The following is a 16,124-nucleotide window of genomic DNA, read 5'->3' as shown; positions in this document are numbered from 1 at the left end:
CCCGCCCCAGTTTTAGTCGAGTGGAGGTCAGCCTGGGTCGGGGTGTGGTGCTCTGGGGGAGACAGACGCGGGGAGCAGCAGAGACGGGGCACAGCTCACCCAGGAATGGCTGTGAGCCACCGGCAGCTGGAGGGGGCGTTGAGGGTCCTCCCTCTGAGCGCCCACAGGACCGGCCCGCCAGCACCTTCCTCTTGGGCTGCGGCCTCCAGATGGGCAAGAATAAGTCCTAAGCCGCCAGGCCCCTCACACAGCCTCCGCCTGGCCCTCGCCATCCGGGCCCCGAAGCTCCTGGGTTTGTATTTTGCCAAATCCTGGCGTTTGCTCGTTACCTTCTGGTCACTCTCTGGGCTCAAGGACAGCGTGAGGGAGCGACTCAGCCCGGATCCGAGGGCCCGAGTCTTCGCCGTCCCCTTGTGCCCACCACGGGTCCGTTCTTGGCCACACTTTGGACCACACCTGTGGCGTCTACACTCTCTGAGAAACTACGCTGTGCGGGCACCTCGAGTGCAGATCCACGGGGCCCTTTGGGCGACCTCCCCTCACAGCCTAGGAGCCGCCACTCTGATGGGACAGGTGTCCTCTGCCTTCCTGGTGGCACGTGCCCCGACAGACCTGGGGTCGTGGGGGGCGGGCAGGGAGATGAATCACACTCTCCCAGGGGAGGGGTGCAGCCCTGAGCTCAGGCCAAGACCCTGAGAGGGGATGGGGGGGGAGGACAGTGGGAGGGAGGATGAGGGGGGGAAGTCAGAGGGAGGACGAGGGGGGAGGGAGCACAGTGGGGGAGGACAGTGGGGGAGGGAGCACAGTGGGGGGGATGGGGGAGGGAAGGTAGTGGGGAAGGGAGGGCAGGGGGCAGGAACACAGTAGGCAGGAGGACGGGGAGGGAGCACACAGGAGGGAAGGAGGGCCCTGGACCGGTCTGGGCTTGCACACCCCAGGGCCCAGATCAGGGTGCAGGGCCTTTGCTGCAGTGTCCAGCCCGGCCCGGTCGTACAGGGAGCTGGCTGGCAGGATGTGACAGGACACCCGCACGTCAGAGCTTCTGTTCGTGCATGTTATGGGGGCCCAGGGTCCTCCCCAGCACCTCCCAGCAGGGACCGTGGCAGAAGCCCCCCCCAGCTCAGCTTCTGGACACGGAAGGCAGGCTGACAGCACGGGAGGCCCCTGGATTGTCAGCCTACAGCACCCCCGGGCCCCGGGGCTCGGAATCCAGCCCCCCGTGTCGGGAGCTGGGCTGCCCCTGCCCCCCCTCACAGTTGCCCCCAGCTGCCTGCCTCGCCCCAGTTCCGGCAGGACCCCCCTGGATTCACCGAGAGGGGGGACCCTCACTGGGAGAGTGGGAGTGAGCAGACCCGATGCCGGGGAAGGAGGGGGCTGGGGCGGGCCGTGCCAGGGCCAGAGAACGCTCAGGAATGCAGCGGCGGCCCGCGGGCTGGGGTGTGGGTCCTGACGGGCCAGGGGCCGTCAGGGTGGACTCCTTCTCTGAGGACAGAATTATCTCAGATTAAATCAGGAGAGCCGCCTTCTGTTTGGGAAAGCTGGGCGTGGAGGGGGGTGAAAACCAGATGGGCAGCTGGGGGTTCCTCAGCACTGCCCGGAGTCGGGCAGCTGACCCTGCTCTGTCCCCCGCCCTAGTGATGGGCCACGCTGTTTGCTGGCCTTGGCTCCGCCTCCCCATGTGTTTCGCCGCACCTGCTATGCACAGGGGGGCAGCGTCGCGGGATTCCCGAAGGCTCGCGTGTCCGGCGGGGCCTCTGCCCACAGCACCGCCAGGCACCCACCGGCCAGGCTCCGAGAGCAACGGGACGGGCAGCTTCCGGGCCCCGCACGGAGGGTCAGACAGGCAGCGGGCTGAGCTGAGTGGGAAGGAGGCCCCCAACCCTGAGCGAGGGCGTTCCCCAGCCTGGACTTGTTAACCGGGAACCCCTCACCTATGCCACAGCCAGCCGTGGGCAGGGTCCCCAGCGCGGATGGGGACAGGAAGCGTCTCCCCCCCCCCCCGCCTCCCACAGGAAGGCAACGACGGAGGGCACAGGTTCTGATTCTCGGGCCACTGGCCTCTAACGTGGCTACTTCTCTGTGCTGGGCCGTCCCATGTGCCCCTACACATTAAAGGCCAGTGGCAACCCCAGGTGTGACCACCAAAACTGCCACCAGACCGTGTCCAGCGTCCCCTGGGAGACAGACCTTTCCTGGGTGAAAACCAATGGGACAGGGGCAGGATCCCTAGGCTGGCAGTAAGGTTTTTTTTGTTTTAATGTTTATTTTTGAGAGAGAGAGAGATTGCAAATGGGGGAGGGGCAGAGAGAGAGGGAGACACAGAATCCGAAGCGGGCTCCAGGCTCTGAGCCCGACACCGGGCGCGGGGCTCGAACCCACGGACCGCGAGATCATGGCCCGAGCCGAAGTCAGATGCCTACCCGGCTGAGCCCTGCGGGCACCCCTGAGGCCGACAGTAAGGACGAGCCGAGCTGAGTGTGCAGGTGACTGTCACGCTGACCAAAGCCACTGGACACAGACACCACTTTCCCTCTTGTTCTTATAAATCAGGTTTCCAGAAACAGATGTAAAAACACTGGCCTTCGGCCTGTCCACAGTGCAGCGTAAGGAGTGGACAGTGACGTCCAGGCCGACGGGCAAGGGGTCACTGTGCACCCTCCTAGGCCCGAGGGAGTGGGGGGGGGGGCCCTGCTGGCATCCCTTGGGAGCCCCGGGTCCAGGCAGACCCACAAACAGGCGGTGGTGGGAGAGCGGCTGGGGGTCTGGACAGCTGGCCCCCCCCAGGGAGAAGCCCGCTCGGACAGGGGAGCGCTGGAAACAGACCCCATTCCGTCCCGTCTGGGTGGGCGCCCAGTGACCAGGGTCTGCTGCGGACGGGCGGGCTGCAGGAGGTGCGGGACCCTCAGCCTGGACTCGGGGGGCCCTCGGGGAGGGCGGCTGTGCCGGCACCCCTGCCCGAGGCCATAGGCGGGCTCCACAGCCCCTGCCTGCACCTAAATGGTCCTTCTGCTTTTTGCTCCGGATGCCAGTCGGCGACCTTCTTGTCCCCCTTTGGGAACACGCCTCTCCTGATGCTTCCGGGTAAAGTCTGGGTGCAGTCCGCGGCACGCTGTGACAGCCAGGCAAGGAGTTTTGGGTACAAACACAGTGAACACTTCTTGCAACGGATTGGGCTCAGCATTCCCACTGAGCCTGGTCCTTGTTTTTGCCATCACGCCCGCCACCAGTGCTGAATGACCGCAGGCGGGACACCGCCTTTCCCAGGGGCGTGCACACCAGGATTAGTGGGCAGCCGCTGTGCAGAACCTTCCAGAAACGTCAGCTGCTAGATTCAGTGGGGGCAACAACATGGAAGCCATGCGGCGAGGGTCGAGGCCATGGGCCGCACACCCCTGGGTGGACTTGGGCCACCGCGCCTCTCCCGTCCCCCGCTGGGCCTCGTGGGCTCCACGGCAGCCGTGCAGGTCCCGGGGGAAGCCGGGCGTGACAGGTGCGGAGGGTGGCATGGAATTAGTGCCACATTTTGAACGGCTGCCACTCTGCGGGGAAAGCGCCCCCTCCGTGCACGTCACGGCACCAAGTTGAAGGACCTCGATGGCCACGCAGTGAAGCCCGTGTCCACTGGAAACACGGGTCCCTAGTCCTGCCTGAGCAAGTTTCTGCGTTCTGCTCTTTCCCCTGCTTCTGTCACGATGGCCCCAGCAGCACACTGTCTTCTCGAAAAAACTCCACTGTGCCTTTTTAGGAGGGACATCCAGCTTTCGACTAAAACAAACGAGGTCAGGTTTTCTCCCCGGTGAAGATCCCAGAGGAAAAGGAGCTCCCAGGGACCTTCCAGTGTTGACCGGTTCCTGCATTCTGGACACACTTACACACGCACAGACACACGTACTCACACGCACACGCAGCTCAGGGTGCAGGAGGGGAGGGGGCCCCGCACCTGCGCCTCTCACAACAGCCCTGAGTGACCTCCAGCCGGCAGGGGAGGTCCTGGAGGAGACCCAGCTCGCCTCACTCCTTCCTAAAGAAGCCGCCCTTCCTCTGGTCTCAGAAAGCCCCCATCCCCCAAAACCCCCACGCGTTTTTGGGATTGAGAAGGGTTCCGTGGGCTCCGGGGGGCTGGGGCGGGGGGAGGAGCCATCACGAGGCACCTTCCTCCTGCATTTGGCAGCAAAGGCGGGGAGCCCGCTCACTTGGGGGCATGTGCGTTTGGAGCTGTTGGCCCTTGTGAGAGGTCCTCGTTCCAGGATCCGGGCGGCACCTGGAACATTCTCCCTGGGATCAGGCACGGTCCTACGTGTCCCTTCCAGGCCAGAGAGCCTCCGTGTCCGTGAAGCCCCCTTGTTAATGGCACCGATGGGGGCAGATGGTCCCCTCTTGGCCACCAGGTCCGCCAGAGTCAATTCCCAAGCTGCCATCTGCCGTCCCTCCTGGTGGGATCTCACAGAAACCCTGTCCACGCTCCGGGTGGCGAGTTCTCATCAGACACGGTCTTGGAAAGAAACAGAAGGGAGAGCGTCACAGAGCACTGTGACTGCTTCCCTCCTCTTGGGGGCGGGCGGCTGCTTTCTCAGGACATAGGATGGTGGAAACGAAGGACCGGAAACTCGGAAAACCCACAAACAGTGTCCTTTGCCTGACAGGCGGGCCCTGGTGTTTTGGCAAGTTGTGTTCTGCAGTTGTCTGACTGGCTTGCGTGGCCTCAGGAGCACCGGTGTGACCAGGCTCAGCCCGGCCCAGCCTCCCCAGGACAAGCGTGGCTCACAGGGGTGCAGACGGGGCTCAGAGAGGGGTGGCCGTCTGCCGAAAGTGTCCAGTGCGGGCCAGCCCGCCTACGAGCCCCACTGCCCTTTGCAGCCCGAGGCACCTGCCACTTGGGAAACTGGAGGCTCTGTGTGTGGACGCTTTTCCCAAACTGGGTGGGAATCACTCGACCTTTGCTCCTGGGACAGTGGGCTGCCTGCTTCTACCAGGAGACCCTGAGTAACTGTTCTGTGACAAAGGGCTTAGCGTCCGGACTCCCTTGAGACCCCCGTAGGGGTGGGGTGGGAAGGGTAGGGAGGAGGGGGCCCAGGGAGAAGGGGTGAAGTTTGGCAGACGTGCCTGGGGGTCATCATCAGAGGCTCACTGCTTTCGTGAATGTCTGGAGAATTCTGTAACCCAGTGTCAGTCAGCAAGCGTATACAAGGATAGGATTGCATGCCAAAGGGGAAAGCGTGACACGCCTTCTCTAGGGGCTCATCGTGTTTCTGAAAATGTCCACATCCAGCTCCCCGTCATCGAGGATAGCTCGTACCAGAGGCCAACGCTGACAAAGCCACCGCCCAGCCATCCGCTCACGTGAACCTGCACCTGCTGTCCACGGGCCCCCTTCCCTCTTGGCAAACTCACCGAAGAGAACGTCTGCTCTGGCCTTGCAGCCCAGCTCCTGTTGGAACAAACCGGAAACACTCAGGGCAGGTAGCAGGGGTAGAGAGGCGTTGCTCTAGAGTCCCCAGTGGCCCTGGGTGCCACGCACAGCAGGGACAGACTCACAGGGGAGGGTCCCTCGGGCCACCTGGTTTTCCGGGAAGATGCTTTGTAAGACGTCTGTGCTCCGGACTCAAGGCGCCTCTCCAGGGCCTGGCCAGATCGGCAGTGGGCCATGGGCCGTGGGAAGTGTTTCTGGGATGAAGGCATTGGCAACAAACCAGAAACTCCAGCAGCACATGCAGACTTGCATCAGGGAACCAGCGCTCCCCGTGCCCCGACCCTCCCGGAAGACCCGGAAGATCCCCAACTCTGTCAGTATCTTGGGGGATGCCCACCAGGCCGAGGTGGGGAGACATCTCTTCCCTGTGCCCCCCACTCAGGGCCTTCCCTACTGACCCTGGTTGACATGGTTGTGACCGTGTTCATGTTCTGGGCTTTCCTGCCTCTTCTGTGAGTTCTGCTGCTTTGTTTTGTAGGGTCAACACCCAGCCTTTCTCAATCTTTCTAAACCCCTTTGAGTTTGGCCAGAGTTCAACAGCCTCGTCAGGACCAAAGGCGGCTTGGCCTCCATAGAAAAGGGCTCCGTCCTGACGTCTAAATTCAGAAGCTGGCACTCCCACCCCACACTGGGAGAAAGCCTCACACGGCGCCCTCGGCTCGGCTGTGTCAGAAATATGGAGCCCACGACATCAGGGGCCACGCCCAGGACCCACGTCCCAGAGTTGGGGGAGCCGCTAGAACTCGTGAGCGTGCACGCTATTAAAGCCGCACTTCGCAGGAAAGCGACGTCTTGCAGAACTTTTAACGGGTACCTGCGTGGATCCTGCGGGGGGCACCTGCTTCGGCACACCCAGCCTGTAGCCACGGCCACGGCCACGACCACGCCCAGCACGATGAGGGCGCTGAGGACCGCCCCTTGTTTCTTCGGGGCGTCGGCTTGGCTCTCGGTGATGCCATATTCCGTTCCGGTGACCGTTTCTACGGGAGAGGAAAATAACACAAGACTGAAAGGGTGGGGAGGAAAGGGGAGGGACCCCTTCCATCCTGAGCAGGAGAAAACCGAGGGAGGCACCGAGGCCTCAGAACTTCCCTGGCTTTGCTTTGTGATGTTTAAAATCTGCGGCTCTTCCGGGGGGGAGGGGTGGAACTCCACCTGTTTGCGACCTGGAACCCCAGCCCTTTCCAGCCGCCGCCACCTGGGCAGGGCATGGCGGGAAGCACAGAGTCCTCCTGGCTTTCAAAAAAACGTTTACTGTGATTTAATGTATCATTTTAGTTTTATTTTTATTATTTAGTTTTATAGACAGATTTAAAAAAAGAAAGGCAAAAGTCACACAACGCAGTGAACACAGCAGCAGCATTTTGTACGTTTCCAGTGGGGCCCGGCCATCGCCACCGTCTGGGTGCAGAGCTTCTGCGTCGCGCCCGGAGACGCCGTCTCCATCGGCAGCCACTGCCCTTCCCCTGCCCCCGCCCCCACTCGTGGACTTTTCATCTCTAAGGATTGACTTATTCTGGACATTTCATATAAACGCGGTCACACGGCGTGTGTGCTTTCTGGCTCCTCACTGACCACGGCGTTCTCCAGCTCCAGCCGCGTGGCAGTGAGTATCAGTGCCTGGACGGAAGTGTTAATCTGTTCGCTGCTCGTTGTGAGTAATGCTGCTCTGAACATTCACGCACATGTGAGTCCATCTGCAATTCTGCCGGGTACAACCCAGGAGCGGAATTGCTGGGTCACATGGAAACGCCACGACGACCTTCAGAGGCACCACCAGGCTGTTTTCCAAAGTGGCTGCACCATTTTGCGTCCCCACCCCCCCACCCCCCACAGTGCATGAAGGGTTCATCCGTCCTCTCTTAACGTGATTGCTCAGCCCCTTGGAAAGTGGCCCTCCCGGGCACACGAGGAAGGGAAGCTTGTGATAAACGCCCCGTCGTACGTCTCCAAAATGGGAGAAACCACTCAGTGGCTAGGTCTTGAATGCACCTTGGAATCATCTGGAAGCCTTTAAACGTGTCCTGGTGCCCGGCTAGCCCAGGGGAGCAAATCCAATGGGTCGGGGCTTGGGGACTTTTACGGGCTTCCCAGCTATCCCACAGCACAGGAGCCGAGACCGCAGCCCTGAGAGAACCTTCTGGTTCCCCTTTCCCCTGCTGCCGGGGCCGCCTTGCCGGGGAGACCGCTGCTGGGAGGCGGCCATCAGAGGCAGGCTTTTTGGTACAGCCCTTGTCTTGGTCCATTTGGGCAGAGAGGCCAGGACCACAGGGTCACGAGGCCGTGCCTTGACTTCAGGGAGGAAGATGTCGGGCCCGCAAGGATTCCTGGGGGTCAGGGCCAGTCTCACAGCATGCGACCCACGTGGGCTCACGGGCCCACACTCAGGGGCTTGTGCTTGGCGTGACTGCTGCCACTGCCCCCTGGGACTCTCATAAGGCCCGAACCAAGAGCTATGCTTTCTCTCCAACCTGTGCGGGGCCCTGTAGGGCATGGGCAGGCCCACAGAGTCCATCATGGAGCTCTCCCGCCTCCACCCAGGGGGACCTGTCATCTCAACACTAGTGACAGGGACGCAGATTGAGAGAGCCCCTGGCCTCTGTGGAGTCGCCTGCCTGCACCCCTCCCACAGGGAAGCCCCGAGCCCGCAGCCAGGCCAGCTGCCGGCGGCTGGAACCCCAGCATGGTCACTCTGGCCCTCTAAGCGGCAGAGGCTCAGCCATGCCTTCAACCCTGATGCCGCCGCTGCCCGGTCCTACACAACCTTCCAGGCCTCAGCCCCTCTTCTGCGAAGTGAGTCACCAAACCTGAGCTTGAGAGTGAAGATTAAGTGAAACCACTTAAGCACTGAGCGCCTGGCCCCATTCCTGCCCTCGGCAGCCGTGGTGAATTTCGTCGTCGAGTGCTGCCTATCACCTCCTCCCCCTTCCTTCCAGCTTCCGGAAGCCACTGCCCAGGCACCTTGCAGGGGCTCGGTCTTCTGGCTCAGAGGACCTCCTGAGTCACCGCAGGCCCACAGTCTTGGGTCGGTGTCAGGGGACAGACCCCGGGGGACCTTACCTGCCTGAGTGCTGATCGTCGTCAGGTTTTGGTGCAAGAGCACGTTCTCTATGCAGCAGCCGACGTTCACGCTGGGGGTCCGCCGGATCGTCAGGACACTGACCACGTCGTACAAGCCCTGTGCATTCAAGGAGACCGTGTTGTTCTGCAAGGTCTCGTTCAGCAGGCTGTTGTCCGTCCTGTTGATCCAGTACACGTTAGGCCTCGGGTAGCCGTTCACGGATGTGCATGTGAACGTCAGCTCCTCATTCTCGGAGGGGCCGCTTGGGGCCCTGACCACGGGCATGCTGTAGTTGGCTGCAGGGGGGAGATGGGTGGTGAGGGAGGCAGGTTCTGAAGGTCAGAAACAGAGGGGCACATGGTTGGTGCCCAGGGCCAGGGTAGAGGGGAGGTGGCCCAGCATGCCCTGACCGCGGGCCGGGCAGCCCGCACACACGGCCGCCCCCCAGCAGGGCTGCTGGGCCCGCACCCCCTCCCCCATGTGAGCAGGCGGGGTGCATGTGGATCTCCGGTGACACGGGAGGCTCGCAGGCCTTCCAGAGGGGACAGGGTCCGGGGTCCTTGGTTGACTTTAATTTTCTTCCTAAACTTGGATCTCCCTTGGTGCTTCACAGCCTTCTCTTCTAATTTCATTAAGAACACCTAGTTGGACTTGAGATGCAGAATTTAAGGCCCAGACAGCAAGGTTAGGAGTTCTTCTGTGACACCAGGTGACCTCAGGCTACGGAAAACTTCCCAGGAGCTGAATGAGTTTTCAACCAGTTCAGCTTCCCTCTCGGTTGGACAGAAACCCGCCGGCAGAAACTAGGACGTTCTTTACGGAAGAAACAGGTGAATGAGCCCGAGAATGGGCCTCATTAATACTTTCTCTGGGACGCAAGGCTGGGGTGGGGTCTGTCCCGTCAGCTTCCACGGTCTTACCTGCCACGTGTAACGTCACCACGACATCCAGAATCTTGTCTAACTCCAGGGATTTCCTAAACACCAGGCAGTTGAACCTCTGTTCGTCCTGGGGGGTGATGTTGTGCAGATGGAGAGAGAAATCACCCCGCTTCATGCTCTCCAGCGACAGCCGGGCCCTGTCCCTGTAGCGGTTGTCCTCGTGGCCCGCGGAGCTGTTCCCGGAGAGGTAGTAGGTGACCACGGTCTTCGGTGTGCCGACGACACTGGTTTGCCAGTACACATAAAGGTCATTTAAATCAAAACTGTGTCTTTCGGGGAAAACGCAGCTGAGCTCCACGTCGCTGCCCACCAGCGCCCTGACTTCTTTCTCTTGAACATCTGCTGTGGTTCAGAAAGCACGACATTTACTTGCTACGGTTGAGTCCCAGCCCACGAAGTTCTCTAACTAGGGGGAGGGAAGCTTTTTGGTAGCAAGGGTCAATCAGACACCTATTCTGACTCATTTCAGTAGAAATGTTAATGCATTAATCAAATAGACGTAGGAATGTGCTAGCATGTTTAAAATTCAAACAGTTTTGGAAAGCACTATATTCTCCGGCGTGGATTTCCGCCCCGGTGGGAGAGGCCGGCATCGGGACATGTCCCCTGTCCTGCCACCCTCGGGGCTGGAAGGCTCCACAAGGTCTCAGCCTCGGCTGTGGTGCCAGATCCCTGTTCCTTGCTCTTCTGGAAGGTGGTGGCTCTGGAGGCTCCCCGGGGCTGACTGGGGCAAAGGGGTCAAGAGAAATGGGAAGCCCCAGCTCATCTGGAACGCAGAGGGACGGAAGCGACTGTCGCTAAACACGAACTAAGACAAGAACTGCAGGGGCTGCACAAGCGGCCCCTTCGTGGCCTTGAATCTGCACGTTCCCCTAGGCCCCGAGCCCCGCTTTCCCTGCAAAGGCCAGAAGGGCCGCAGTGAGGTGGCACCCGCATCCGCAGCCCCGGCAGGAGCCCCTCTGAACTTACTGGCTTGCAGGGCGCTGAACAGGAGCAGGAACATTCCAGCACTGGAAGGAAACGACCGGAAAGGCAGGTGAGTTCCCGCTCCTCCCAAACCTCGTGGGCAGCGGTGCTCGTGCCCACAGAGGAATGTGAACACACCCACAGCCCAGCCCGTCGGACGCGCCCTCCCCCCACGCACAGCAGGTCCTGAGCCACCAGCCAGCTCACAGGGTGGAGGGAGCCACCCCCCAAGCCACTGCCTTCAACCCTGTGCCCGCCTGGCCTTTGCCAGGGATGGATTCCAAGAGACTATATGAAATCAGAAAAATACACTCTCAGGGACACCTGGGTGGCTCAGTCAGTTAAGTGTCCGACTTCGGCTCAGGTCACTATCTTGCGGTTTGTGAGTTCGAGCCCCGCGTCGGGCTCACTGCTGTCAGCGCAGAGCCTGGAGCCTGCTTCGGGTCCTCTGCCCCCCTCTCTCTCTTTGCCCCCCCCCCACTTGTGCTCTCTCTCTCTCTCTCTCTCAAAAGTAAATAAATCTCAAACAAAAAAGAAAGAAAAAAGGAGAATACGCTTTCAGGGTGTTTCTAGTCAGAGCTACACTTAGGTTTGGGGAGACAGAGAGGCTGTAACACGCCCCGCGGCAGGGTCAACTGAGCGCAGGGCGGCGTTCTGAAAGGACACGGTTGTTCTGAAACTACATCTGGTGGCTCTTCCAGAGCAGGCGGGTGGCTCAGCTGCCCGGGGCCAGCAAACCCCTCTGGGGACTTCCAAGGCTCTTCGACCCAGACCTTCGACCCCAGGGACTCCACACCGTGTGCAGCTCAGCCCAGCCACCCCCTCCTGAAGGCCTCCCAGGCTTGTGTCCGCTGAGCTCTGGACCCAGAGAAACCCCTGCCTCGCCCGCCACAGCCGTCATCTGAATGTGTGCACAGACGCATGTCCCTTGCCGAGTAAACTCAGGTCTGCATGGCTGTCCGGCCGAGCTGGGCCCAGGCCACCAGGGGCTCCCTCACACCAGAGGCCACAGCCTGCAGACAGGCCTGTCGTCTCTCCTGTCTCTGTTGGGGCCACCATTGCTGCTCACAGGGACAGCTCCCATAACCTCCACCTGCAGCCCCCTTCCCTGGAGCCAGAGCAACCTTCCAAAACACAAGAGCTGCGAACACCCTGGTGGCTCCCATCAGACCCCCTTCTGCACTGAGGATCCAGGGAGCATACACCTGCTGGGCCTCCTCTGGTTATCTGGGGGCAACCTGAGTCACAAGCACTGGCCTTGGGGAGGGAGCTGGGTCCGCCTGCTCCCTGGGTGCGCCCTGGGCCCCCTGCTGGCCCACCTGGTCCCCAGCCTACACCCCAGACTCTGGGGTGTGGGTGACCATGAGGACGTATTTTCTTCGCTTGAGAAAATGATTGTAACTACCTGCATTTATAACTGGGGACACCCGGTGGCAACCAGCTTATCAAGGCGGGCACGCCCCCGACCTGACCTAAAGGGGGCGCTCTGGCCAAAAGCGGAGAGCAAGGCAGAGTCACCCAGCTCTCCCGCCGGCACCGCGAGCGGTGAGCTGAGCCGGGGTGCCAGCTTCGCACCTCCTCCGGGTTGGTTCTGCCGACGGGAGGACATGTCACCCAACAGTGGGCACCGGCTGGCCTTGGAGGGAGTGGTCACGGCACTGCGAGGTCGCGCCCCACCGCTGGGCAGTCCGTGCCCCTCGTCCCCTTAGTGCGGCGCGCGGCTGCTCTCCTTTAGCTTTCGCTCTCGCCTTCTCGCGGCGGGCACCCGCCCCCAGGCACACCCACGCGCCGCCGTCGGCCCCCCACAGCGCGCCCCGCCGCTGGGCGGAGGCCACCCTCCTGGGCGCAGCGGCGCTCCCAGCGGCCGGCCCTGCCCGCGGATCCGGCCGGCGCCGCCAGGTGGGCGGGGGGGGGGGGGGGGTCCTACCCGGCCCCCTGGGGATCCTGCTCCCTGCTCCAGCTTCTCTTCTTCCGGTGCACCCGCAGGACCTGTCCTCCCCGCCCCCGCACGCTCACCTTGTCAGCCGCATGGTGGGGGCGGGACCTCGGGCCGCCGGAGCCGTCGGAGCGAGAAAGACCTCGGGCTGCCGGAGCCGTCGGAGCGCGGGAGCCCAGGTCTCACTGCGCGCCTCCGCCGCTCTGCGCGCTAAGTGAATCGCAAGAGCTGACTTTCCCCAGCGTCCGCCCGGGGCCTCGCCCCTGTTCCCACCCCCTGCCCAGTCCCTCCCACGCCCTTGGCCGCAGGCGGGGCTCGGAAAAACGGAAGCTCAGTCACAGGCTCCACAAAGTTAAGCCCTCCCCAGCCGCTGGGCGCCGAGTTGGGAGGGTGGTGCGTGGTCCCGGGGAGGAGGGCGGCCGAGGGCTCTGCGGGAGGCTAGCGGGGCTGTGGGAGGCTAAGTGCTGCCCCCCGGTGTCGCGCAGAACGTCCGCGCCCCGATGGGGAGGCAGAGGCCGGCCTTTGGAGGTGAGGGCCAACGAGGAGGGGTCCCCTGAGCCCAGCCACCTCCAGCAGCCCGTCCTCCGTTCACCAAAGATGTAGCGCACACCCACCGCGGGCCAGGTCCTTTGTGAGCGCCAAGGACCGACTGTTAAAACCAGACAGGCCGTCCCGGGAAAGTGAACATTCCCGGGAAATCAAGGGAGGAAGCGGGGCCCGGGAGACTGGGGCAGACCGCCGGGGAGGGCGGCCGGGGAGGAGCGGAGCCTGCAGGTGAGACCCGCGGCCACGCAGGGGCGGGGCCGGCAGTTCCGAAGCTCTGGGGCATCACCCCTTCCGGGCCTCTGGGAAATTGGGTGGAGGGCGTACCCAGGCCAAGCGGGGCCGCCCTCCGTTTTAGCCGGGGAGCCAGGGCCAGGGGGCCAGGCCAGGGCTCCATTCACGTGTCCGGAGAGGGCCCGGGCCGTCCGAACTCGGCGTGTGGCGGCGTCGTGAAGGGGGCGGGAGATGGGGGCCCGCAGGAAAGGTAAGATACGGCTGGGAGAGCAGGGTGTGGGCGTGAATCAAATCCTAGAGAGGTCTCAGGACGCTTCCTATTCCCGGAACCAGAACGCCAGGGCCATATTCTGCGCGCAGCCGGGCACGCTTGGGGGAAGGGCACCGGCTCAGACCCAGCGGGTCCGGAAGGGGACACGACGCGGGTGGCCTTGCTGTCCCTTGGGTTGGCAGCGACTGGCAGCGGAGGGCCCGCGGGTGCGGAGGGAGAGCGCGGGATGGGAGCAACTCCACCTCCCGGCCCTCGCGGGTCCAGCCCCGCCCACAAGCGCCGGGGCTCCCTCTGATTGGGCGGGGGACGGGCTACGCTGCACTGATTGGCTAGCGCCTGGGTTGCGCTCCACCTCCGGAAGCTCCCCGGGGAGCCCACTCCGCGGGTCTGGTTGACCCCCACCCCCACCCCCCACCCAGTGCGATCGCCGCCGGAGTCGCAGGCGAGGGGAAGGAAGGTGCCCAGTCGGGTGGGCCCCGGAAACGCAGGCCCTCGATGCAGCCCGGGCAGTGCCCCACGGCAGCGGGGAGGCGGGAGGGAGGGGGCTTGCAGGGGCTAATCTGCAGAGCTGAGGGGTGCTGTGGCTGGTGGGGAGGCACCAGGTTGTGCTTTCTGAGCAGCGCCCCCACCCCTCGCCGCAGACCCCAGAAGGTCAAGTGCTGCTGCCAGGCCAGCCAAGAATGGGGACTCGGACCAAGGAAGCGCTGTTTGTTGAGCAGGTAGAGGAGTGGCAGGGAGAGCAGCAGCTGGGTCGGAAGGGACATCCGGGCAGGACCCGGGTCTGGGGGAAGTGGCGCACCCAAGACCAGTCTCAGGGACCTCAGCCTGATGAGTGCATGTTGGATTCAGGAGCTGTGTGACCTGAGACAAGTTAGTTAACTCCTCTGTGCCTGCCTTTTCTCATCTGCGGAGTGGAGACAGTTACAACACCTTCCTCAGAAAAGCAGCTGACTTAATACGTGGCTATTGTGAGCGGATACACATAAAACATTCACACCAATACTGGCACGAGGATTTTAAGACAAGTGGAAAAAACAGAACATTCCTCTGAAGGCTTCCTGCAGTGGAGGAAAGGTTTCCCTTTCTTCCCCTTGACAGTGACCCTGTTTCTCAGGCGGTCAGAGAGTGGAGAGAGAGAACATCCAGGCCTCCCTGGGCACCAAGCAGCAGTTGTATTCGTGCTGGGAATTGGAAGTCCTTGGCACAGACGAGGAAGGAGCAGGCTGCACTTTGCTGCTGGAGACCCGAGCTTCCTGTCAGCTGTCCTGAGCAGCTCCCTTGGGGTCTGGCACAGCGCCTTGCTGTTGACATGTGGGCGTCCCTGGTCCCAGAGAGCCCACCCTTCTAGTGCGTGTGCCAGTTTCCTGGGCGAGCCGTAACGAATCACCAAAACTTGGCGTCTTAAAACAACAGAAATGTATTCTCTCAAAGTTCTGGAGGCTGGAGGTCTGGAATCAGAGCTCCTTTGGGGACTTGACATGAGGCTACTTCCCATGTCTTCTGCTCTTGGTGGCCCCAGGCTCCCGCGGCTTGCAGCTGCTTCTCTGTCTCCAGGGTCATGACCTTCTCCTCTGTATGAGGTCAAGTCTCCCTCTGCCTCCCCCCATAAGAACCTTTGTGATCACATTTAGCTCCCCCCCCCAGTAATTCCCGACAGCCTCCCCATCTCGATTTCACAATGTCAGCTACATTTTTTTTGCCATATAAGGTGACATTCACAGGCTGCAGGGAGTAGGACAGGGACATCTTTTGGGATCTGTGGGTGGGATTAAATACTTGGAGAATTTTGAGGTATTTGAGGATCGACAGTGTTCTGCTGTTTGAGCAGCTCTGGGCCCCTACTTGGGAGCAGTCTGATAGAAAGCACACACCAGGGGGGCCTGGGGGGCTCGGTGGGTTGAGCGTCCCACTTCAGCTCAGGTCATGACCTCCGGGTTGGGGGTTCGAGCCCCGCGTCGGGCTCTAGGCTGACAGCTCGGAGCCTGGAGCCTGCTTCCAATTCTGTGTCTCCCTCTCTCCCTGCAACTCCCCCACTCGCACTCTGTCTCTCTGTCTCTCTCTCAAAAATAAATACACATTAAAAAATTAAAAAGAAAAGAAAAAGAAAGTGGACACTAACGCATTGGCCCCACAGCACTGGTTCCCTGGGGTGGAAGCAGCCTGGAGTCAGCCCCTCCCCACCCTCCTATCCCCCCCACCCCCGTCACCTCACCCTGTCCAGACAGTTGTGATGAGCTCACATTTTTGTCAGACTGGCCCCAGAACTTGACCTACCGGGAAGGTCTTAGCTGTGCTTGTATGATGTGGTCTCCACTCCCCACCTTTTCTGGGGCTCCTGTGGCCTCCGTTCCATTACAGATCATGCTAAATTAGCCCCTGGACCCAAGACCTGTGACATCAAAGCCCAGCATTGTCCTGCCATCCACCCAGGAGAGAAGGTTCCTGGGGATTCCGTGAAGGCCTCTGAATTAATCAGGGCTCTCTAGAGAAACGGAACCCACGGGATGTGCCTATGTATACAGAGGGAAACTTAGTTCAAGGAAGGGGCTCATGGGATCATGGAGGCTTGGTAAGTCCACAATTTGGGGGTGCACTGGCTGGCCAGAGACCCGGGGAGGAGTGGAGCCCGCGGGCGGCCTGCTGAAGAGTTCCCTGCTCGGAGGAGGTCAGCTGGCTCTAGTCGGCCTTCGGTGGACCGGTAG

At 61.8% G+C, this 16,124-nt stretch overlaps 1 protein-coding gene across 2 annotated transcripts; it reads right to left on the bottom strand.

The window, feature by feature from the left end:
* Positions 1–4,095: 4,095 nt before the first annotated feature.
* On the bottom strand, positions 4,096–12,656 carry ICOSLG (inducible T cell costimulator ligand). Of its 2 annotated transcripts, none has more exons than XM_053220490.1 (7): positions 12,455–12,656; positions 10,442–10,482; positions 9,452–9,811; positions 8,531–8,827; positions 6,285–6,450; positions 5,392–5,428; positions 4,096–4,492 (listed from the first exon to the last, which is right to left on the bottom strand). In XM_053220490.1, exons 1-7 carry the CDS (start codon positions 12,466–12,468, stop codon positions 4,442–4,444), a joined length of 966 nt encoding a protein of 321 aa, XP_053076465.1. In that variant the 5' UTR covers positions 12,469–12,656; the 3' UTR covers positions 4,096–4,441. The 2 variants fall into 2 exon arrangements, with proteins under 2 accessions (XP_053076465.1, XP_026897280.1); XM_027041479.2 differs by having other exon boundaries at positions 9,452–9,814; positions 12,455–12,654.
* Between the last annotated feature and the right edge of the window lie 3,468 nt (positions 12,657–16,124).

The sequence above is a fragment of the Acinonyx jubatus genome, chromosome C2 (assembly GCF_027475565.1).
Source record: "Acinonyx jubatus isolate Ajub_Pintada_27869175 chromosome C2, VMU_Ajub_asm_v1.0, whole genome shotgun sequence".
Taxonomy (NCBI): Eukaryota; Metazoa; Chordata; class Mammalia; order Carnivora; family Felidae; genus Acinonyx; species Acinonyx jubatus.
This window is presented reverse-complemented; position numbering and strand designations above follow the sequence as displayed.